This window comes from Halichondria panicea, chromosome 11 (assembly GCF_963675165.1).
Source record: "Halichondria panicea chromosome 11, odHalPani1.1, whole genome shotgun sequence".
NCBI lineage: Eukaryota > Metazoa > Porifera > Demospongiae > Suberitida > Halichondriidae > Halichondria > Halichondria panicea.
The window spans coordinates 2,071,829-2,079,760 of NC_087387.1; the positions used below are offsets into that span (position 1 = coordinate 2,071,829).

The window sequence follows — 7,932 nt, forward strand, 5'->3', positions numbered from 1 at the left end:
GTATTGTGTATAGGTGCAAGGGCTCAGTCTCAGTCAGACCTGGATATCTACCCTGGGACTGGACCCATCTTCCTGACTGACCTACTCTGTGATGCTCGTGACAACACACTATTTGACTGTCTGTTAAACGGAGGCTCCACCACTCTCAACACACTTGGACTCACCAGATGTGATCATGACCAAGACATTGGTGTGGAGTGTAATGGTGCGTCAGACAGTACGACAATGCAGTCAAAGAGTCTATTTTAACCATAGTATACTATAGCCAATGACCTTATTTCTGAATATCCACAATTTTTTATCTTCAAAAAAATAATACTGTCCTCAATAGCCACATGCAAGAATGATACCTCGACAACCACACGTGGGGCCTACAATTGGATGAGGATATTTGCCGAGGAGAGCGACTCTTTGTCATGTGTCTATGGAGCAGTGGACAGAGACAATCAAACACTGGTCAATCGTGGCATGGCTCTCAGATATTGCAATGAGTATGGCAATTGGGAAAAGGTGGACTTGAGAGACTGTCTCACTTTCACCAAATCTAGACTTCTAAACATTACTGGGGTAAGATAGGAAAGATTCTCAGTATATTTAATAATTCTGCTTGTTTTAGAGTCGTGTAACAGACGATAACTTGGAGTCTGTCACTGTGAGGTTGATGGAAGCAGTCACCATGGCAACCACTGAAGAGGACCAAAGTTCCGATATTCTTGAAAGGATTGCGAATCTTGTTTCTGAAATAGGGCGCTGCACTTCGGAGAACAGGGTAAGCATACAGTGGTCAGACTGAGTCTTATTGATATCACCTATTATACCACCTCGATGCACAGTGCTCAGCAGAGCCAGCAGAGATTAACAACTTAGTGATGACTTTGGAGATAATGCAAAACTGGAGACATGACACTCTCAGAAAGTTCTCAGCAAGGTAAGAAAAACTTATTCATGGGACTTCATGCACTCATGCATTGATAAGCCATGCTTGTGTTTCTTGCTCACCCCAGGATTGCCCTGGATTTGGAGAGAGTAATATCAGACTACACAAGAGAGCTGAAAATACCGGAGGGAACTACAAATGTTACAACTATTTTCACTTCTAAATCCATCACCTTCTTGGGATTTAAAGTGAGTATAGCCTTTCATTTGGTTATCTCTTAATTGATTATCATAATTATTACTTTTCATAGGAGGAACAGATTAAACTAGAGAATAAAGGACTCACATTCTCTTCATCTGGTAATTATAGTGTCATGGCAAATGTTATGCTTATCGCTATATAATTAATAAGCTGACCAGTTTACTTAAGAGCAATAATTCTTATGTTTAGGAGGTTCCTTAGCGACTGATGAAGCTGGAACTGTGTACAGCAACGCTTTGGCTGTCCCTGCGGGTCTCCTATCAATCACCTTGCCTCAAGACCTTTTCCAAAACCTTTTCCAAAACCTGACGGCAGCTGATAACATCAGTGTTCTCTTCAACACATACGACTCTTCCGCTCTCTTCCCGATATCCAATGAGACTCAGTATAGACTCTCCAACATCACTGATCCAAAAGTAGTTGGTCGGTTTCAAGTGGCCTCCTCCCTAGTTTCAGCCACTGTGGTTGGCTACGATGTTCGTAATCTACCAAACAACACCAAGGTCACCATCATCCTGAAACTTCAGTCGAATGTGAGTTTATAAGATTTTTCTTACTGGTTATGTGTGATATGAACTCTTTTAGGAGTCCCAAGTACCTCTGTGTGTCTACTGGGACAAGAGTGCTCAAGGTATGATGTATAGTAGTATGTGATGATGTCATATTAATCATAATTATGACACCACATCAGGTGGTCAGGGTGATTGGAGCACGGAGGGATGTGAGAGAGTTGGTGACAAGTTTCTGGACAGGGTAATCTGTCAATGTGACCACCTCAGCACATTTGGAGTGTTTGTGGTACGTTACATCCAATAACTGATATTCAGTTTTCATTTTAAAGCAGATGTAATTAAAGACTAGCATGTGAAGTATAATTTTGCTCTCTCTCTCTCTCTCTGCAGAATATTGATCCTCTACCATGCGACACTGGCTTTTTGAGCAACCCCAGTGCCACAGAATGCATTCGTGAGTGCTTCTAATAGTATCTATACACAAAAATTTGTGGAGTTATGTGCACGTTGGTAGCTGATCTACCTACCACATTTACATACGTCACCACATCATTGGTCAACAGCTGTATGATACATTAAGAAGAAGAACATAATTATAGCCCCAGGCATGCACATAGGTGTTTTCAAGTTTTTTTCAATTGTTCAATTCAAGAAAGTAAGTAAACAGAAAGGAGCCATGCTTGACGGTACAAAGTAACGGCAGAAATACGAAAGCTGCTCTGCAACAAGATGTCTAATTAAGCCTCCTGGGTCCATAGGATACATTTTAACTAAGGAGAGCCTTGCAAGCACAATACTTGGACCTAGGAAGCATCTATATAAGACGACGTGTTGCTTAACTAGCTCTTGCAAAATCCGGCATAGCCTCGCTTATTTTGTCAGTATGCATCGTGTATTCAATTGTTACTTAGGGGGAGGTACTTTTATAGTGCTTCGGTCACGTGGTATAAGTATATACCACACCTACTCGGAAAGATATGCACCCGTTCCCGTATATCTTCCGCATCCGTGGTTACATATCCTCCGAGTAGGTGTGGTATATTCTATACTTAACGTGTTACTAATTTGATGTATTTCCCACCTCACAGCTATTCGCCCTGAGGTGTCCATAGAGTACACTGAGACAGACCCTCTTATTGTCACAAGCCACCCTGACAATAATTACGAAGTGGAGGTGGGCCATGACTTCCAAGTTACCTGTATCTCCACCGGAAACTTCAGTGGAGAGGTCACCTGGTACAATAAAAATACTGGTGAGTGGTTAAAATCCTGCCTTTAAAATTACCTGCATTGTCTTTTATAGGTGCAAAAGTTGTTGAGCTAAATGCCACGGTTCCAGAACAGGTGATAGTGTCATCAGGAGTTGGGGATAGTTCCATTTCCCCTGAGTCCACTTCCCCTCCCCCTGTGATTGAGGAGAAGCCCGGCCAACTGTACGCCTATCGTCTCAGTCGCAGTGAGGTCACTTTGGGCACTCGGAGGAGGGACGTCCTCAGAGCCAGTGTCGGTGCTGAACGGATTGCCATGGGAACGTATGTCTGCGTGGCCAGTAATGCTGTCATCAACAACACAGCAATGATCACTCTTCAAGTCAAAGGTTTGTATATTTTTTATGTTCACTAGCTACCCATACTCGTGTCCGTTCAATTCAAAAGTCATAGAAATTAGTGATATGGTGTGTTTCGATCACGACAAGAATCACCTGAATTACGATAAGATAAACTATACTTTCGCCTCCTAATTACAGATGTTCCTGTGACAGCCCCCCAAACAACTCGCTATATTCGGTTCTCCATTCTGCCCTATGAGATGGCCTACAGTAAGCTCAATGTGCGCAGTGAGAGTCTAGTGAGCGCTGTGCTGAGCAAGGCAGTACTGGATGCTCTCAACAGCTCCATCATCAACACTGTGCATGACAACTTTTTCTCTGCTACCCAACTCAGAACAACATGCAACCCTGTATCAAGGTGCGTGAATAACTTGTAGCTCTCATTATCAGGGATGTGACTAGTACACCAGTGCCTCATGTACAATAACAACAGTAGCTTTCATCTAGCATAATCAGCATAGCAAGGAATGTCAACAGTACACTCAGTTGATCTTTTCTAAGTTGGCTCTATAATGTATACATCATTGCCGTGTACAGTCGCCCTGAGGACACTGCCGACAAGATGATTCGTGTGGAGTGCCTAATAGTGAATGTACCTCAGCTCTCCGCGGACACACTCTTGGAATACTTACAAGACAGCTCTTTCAGTAGCAGGCTGCAGAACAACCTGCAATTAGGCCCAGTGCAACTGAACATATCAAGTAAACCTGTGGTCTATATTCTGCATGTATACATAATCCTTTCTTTAGGGAGTGGTTTCTGTAACAATGAGGTGATAGACACACCCGACCGTCGTGGAGAGTACTTGTGGAGTGAGACTCAGGTTGGAAGTGCCATTCAAAGAAGTTGCTTCTACAACAATGCCTCCACTGGAAGTAGACTGTGTTTGAGTCACCTCCGCTGGGAGAACGCTAACCTCAAGAATTGCATCACCAGTGATACACTCGAGCTGCAACTGCTAGCTAAGAGTATTGTAGTATGTTAATCTTAGCTAATAGCTGTCATATAAGCTTCAGCTTATTATAATCTGCATGTGTGTTCTGTGTAGAAACAATCTGTGACTGCTGTCAATGCTGAGGAAGTAGTTAGCCAGGTTACAAGTATCGTGTCCAATTTGGATGAATCAGATGAACAGTCAAAAGCCAACCTCGACCTCATTGTGAACGTGTACGACAACATTGTAGGCAACCTGATCGAAACAAACAACTTCTCTGTATCAACCAATGTAAGACAATTAAGCCAATTTACTGCATGCCACCAGTCTAATTTTTGTTCATACTGCATACATGTATGTACCGTGCTTATCTATAATTATGTCTATGTTTATTTACTGTAACTTCCGACATGAAGCTTCACATAGAATACCCATACATTTAATCACCAGACAATCTTCCCTATTTCTAGTTTACTCAGAACATAATATCTGTGGTGAACGATGTGTCAGACTGGCCTGAAAGTGTTGTGAAACAGAGGTCATCCTCGTGAGTCCAGATAATGCTGGGCCTTGTTTAGTTTCACCGTGTGTGTGTATCTTTATATGCAGCCTTGTGAATTCATTTGAAGCCGTAGCTGGTAACTTGGCCAATCAAGACAGGAATGTTATGTACCAAGCAGTTGAAGAAACAGTATCCCTTCAAGTACTGAGAGTGAGTATTTTTTTATGGCTATATATATTTCATCAGTGATATCTTATTTATCTCATAGGAGAACCAGACGAAACTACTAGAGAAAGGGAAAACGTTCATTACTCCTAAAAGTATGAATGTGAAGTAGTGTATATACTTTTCCTTGTCCGTACAGGCATTCTTGATAGGCTGGATTTGTCCAACTCGACAGTGGAGTTAGTCAACCTCTCCATCTCTCTCCCTCCTCAAGTGTTTAACATCTCCACAGACAACACTGTAGCCGGACTCATCTTCACCTCTTACAGAGATACAACACTCTTCCAACTGACCCCTCCTGTCTCTGCCAACACCAGTGACTACAACTACACAGCTGACTCTGTGGTACTTGGGTTTGCTGTGGCCGACACTGACGTGAGGAACTTGACAGATCCTGTCAACATTACTCTCCAATCTCAACGAGCACTGCAAGGACTCGTGAGTCAGCTACTCCTCAGTTTACATTGTCATGAGCTCTCTCTCTATATACAGAACTGGTCAGAGCCCATCTGTGTCTCCTGGGTCTTCAACAGTATAGGAGGTGAGATATAACAAAATATTCCACTTGCATGTAATTTGCCACATATATCATTGCCGTGACAAACAGTTCTCTGATATTTTGTTTCCTAATTTATGTGTGTATATATAGATGGTGGAGGCAACTGGTCCACAAAAGGTTGTGAATTGGTCAGCTATAGCGGCAGTACTGGAGAGGTCGAGTGCAAGTGCAGTCATCTGACCAATTTTGCCATCCTAGTTGTAAGTCTCCTCTTTATACATGTAGCAATTGTTTGGACACTGAGTGCATGCTTATATTCACTCCCTGTACGTAGAATGTGAATGCACCACCCATCTCGGATGATGTTAGAGTTGCTCTTGAAACTCTGAGCATCGTTGGCAGTGTGTTGTCCATCATTGGGCTAATCATCACCATATTCACTATGCTCTACTTCAAGTGAGACATGTATTATAGTAGCTACCTTGAAGCTCATAGCAACTGTCTATATCCTTGTACATAATTTTCATTCCTGTCCTTATGTTTACAGGAAAGTAAGAGTGAAAGATGCTTCCAAATTCCACCTTCAGTTGTGTGTTGCTATTCTGTGCATGTTGCTGTCCTTCCTGATTGGTGTGAATCGCACGGAGGTGCCCGAGCTCTGTACCTTTTTCTCAGTAGTAATCCTCTATTTCACTCATGCCTCTGTGTTCTGGATGGGGGCTGAGGCTCTGCTCATGGGTAAGAAGCTCATCTTTGACATCTTTGGCAGAGTCTCCATGATCAAGTTCACCGTCTTCATGTCATTCATAGCTTGGGGTGAGTGTGCATGATTAAAATGCACGATGCATATTTAATTTGCTATGTGATATATACATGTACATGTAATTCAATAATAATATTGTGTAACTCCCTTCCAACTTTAGGTGTTCCCCTCATTTTCCCTGTGATTGGTCTGAGCACTTTGGCCACTGAAGAGAACTACCTCGTTTTAATTGGAGAGGATGCAGTGGAACGCAACGTCTCTGGATAGTAAGTTTATGTATATACATTTCATACACTTAATAATTATACCTTTTGTGTGGGTGTTAGTAGGGTGTTACCCCAGTATAGATGCATAATCATCCTTAGGCTTAAATACTTACATGTACATGTAGTGTTTGTTTGTATATGGTGCACAAGTTTGATGTCTTGTGTCTATTTCTGCAGCTGCTTCATCAGGGACATCAGACTCCTCTATGGGATATTTCTGGCTCCGATTGTTTTTGTGCTGTTATTCAACACCCTCATGTTCATCATTATTACCCGAGTGTTAATCAAACACAGCAAAAAGAAGTTGGTTAACTTGAAGAATGAAAAAGATAAAGAGCAGAAAAAACGTGCTAAAGGAATTTTTAAGACTCTACTCAGTATTGTGAGTGTTATGATAATGTTTGGTCTCTCGTGGTTCTTTGGAGCGTTGAGTATTGGTGAGGGTGCAATCGTGTTCCAGTGGCTATTTGTCATCTTCAACACCACTCAAGGATTCATGTTGTTCCTGTTCTTCTGTGTGATTGGGAGTGACGTTCGCGATGAGTGGAAGAACCTACTCACATGCAACAAATACAGGAAGAAGAAATCACTCACTGCACCACTGTCATCAATGTCGGGTAACTCGCATTCAAATTACAAAAGACCCCAAGGAAAGAAAAAGCTTGCAATTGACTCTGAATCGGGTGACACTGAACTCAGTAGCTATGGACAAAGTTATGGACGATCCACCAGCACAATTAGACGCTCTGTCGAAAAAACACTTGAAAATGAAAAAGACTATGGACGTAAAGTATCGTTCGAGCTGTCACCTGTTTTCGAACCCACGGACCACATTGATGAAGATGAAGTCGAAAACTCATTCATTATTGAAAATGGTAATGCTGATAGTAATCCAAATACTGAAAAGCCAAAGAAACCCAGACAACTACCACCTCATGTTTACATCAAACTAAAGCGACCAACTTACAAAGTAGAGAAAATAACGTATGATGATGAAGACGGGCTACGAGAAAAAGTCAACTTCTCTTCAAAAAGCTACGATCTTAATGTAGAGACACCCTCACAAGAAACAAATGACATTGTCTTTTCTAACAACAGCACGATAACGAGAGACCTCAAGCCAGTTTCCCAGACATTCCTCCTCGATTCTATTACATTGTCAAATGAGTCAGCAACATTCAGCCAAAAGCAAGTTCAGCCAGTGGAACAAAATGAAGACGCTGAACACTCAACCTTCATGTGAGACTGACCGTTACTTTTATCATAATGTATAGCTAATTAATTAATGTGAACAACTAATAAAGTATACTTTTATTAACTGCTATTGCTGAATACTATAGATGTATATACTATAATTATTATTATGCTGATATTCATTATTTTTAAGCTGCTATTATAATAATAATGGTGAAATTTCACTTTTCTTTGATTTGCTAATTTTCAACTAATTAATTTTTATCCATGCAAGTATACCACTATACATC

At 41.5% G+C, this 7,932-nt stretch overlaps 1 protein-coding gene across 3 annotated transcripts in view; it reads left to right on the top strand.

Moving 5' to 3' along the window:
• LOC135344558 (uncharacterized) overlaps nucleotides 1–7,885 on the top strand; it is an 81,770-nt gene extending 73,885 nt beyond the window's left edge. For all 3 annotated transcript variants that reach the window (XM_064541780.1, XM_064541782.1, XM_064541781.1), the window contains 26 exons: nucleotides 14–205; nucleotides 332–567; nucleotides 617–769; nucleotides 834–928; nucleotides 1,005–1,125; nucleotides 1,188–1,236; nucleotides 1,328–1,671; nucleotides 1,724–1,769; nucleotides 1,830–1,936; nucleotides 2,041–2,104; nucleotides 2,739–2,903; nucleotides 2,954–3,247; nucleotides 3,398–3,617; nucleotides 3,797–3,960; nucleotides 4,009–4,235; nucleotides 4,308–4,484; nucleotides 4,664–4,740; nucleotides 4,803–4,905; nucleotides 4,964–5,015; nucleotides 5,060–5,358; nucleotides 5,413–5,461; nucleotides 5,570–5,679; nucleotides 5,754–5,875; nucleotides 5,967–6,235; nucleotides 6,343–6,448; nucleotides 6,626–7,885. In XM_064541780.1, coding sequence (XP_064397850.1) covers nucleotides 14–205; nucleotides 332–567; nucleotides 617–769; nucleotides 834–928; nucleotides 1,005–1,125; nucleotides 1,188–1,236; nucleotides 1,328–1,671; nucleotides 1,724–1,769; nucleotides 1,830–1,936; nucleotides 2,041–2,104; nucleotides 2,739–2,903; nucleotides 2,954–3,247; nucleotides 3,398–3,617; nucleotides 3,797–3,960; nucleotides 4,009–4,235; nucleotides 4,308–4,484; nucleotides 4,664–4,740; nucleotides 4,803–4,905; nucleotides 4,964–5,015; nucleotides 5,060–5,358; nucleotides 5,413–5,461; nucleotides 5,570–5,679; nucleotides 5,754–5,875; nucleotides 5,967–6,235; nucleotides 6,343–6,448; nucleotides 6,626–7,691 — 4,907 coding nt within the window. In that variant the 3' untranslated portion in view covers nucleotides 7,692–7,885. The remainder of the gene's footprint in view (nucleotides 1–13; nucleotides 206–331; nucleotides 568–616; nucleotides 770–833; nucleotides 929–1,004; nucleotides 1,126–1,187; nucleotides 1,237–1,327; nucleotides 1,672–1,723; nucleotides 1,770–1,829; nucleotides 1,937–2,040; nucleotides 2,105–2,738; nucleotides 2,904–2,953; nucleotides 3,248–3,397; nucleotides 3,618–3,796; nucleotides 3,961–4,008; nucleotides 4,236–4,307; nucleotides 4,485–4,663; nucleotides 4,741–4,802; nucleotides 4,906–4,963; nucleotides 5,016–5,059; nucleotides 5,359–5,412; nucleotides 5,462–5,569; nucleotides 5,680–5,753; nucleotides 5,876–5,966; nucleotides 6,236–6,342; nucleotides 6,449–6,625) is intronic.
• The last annotated feature ends 47 nt before the right edge of the window (nucleotides 7,886–7,932 follow it).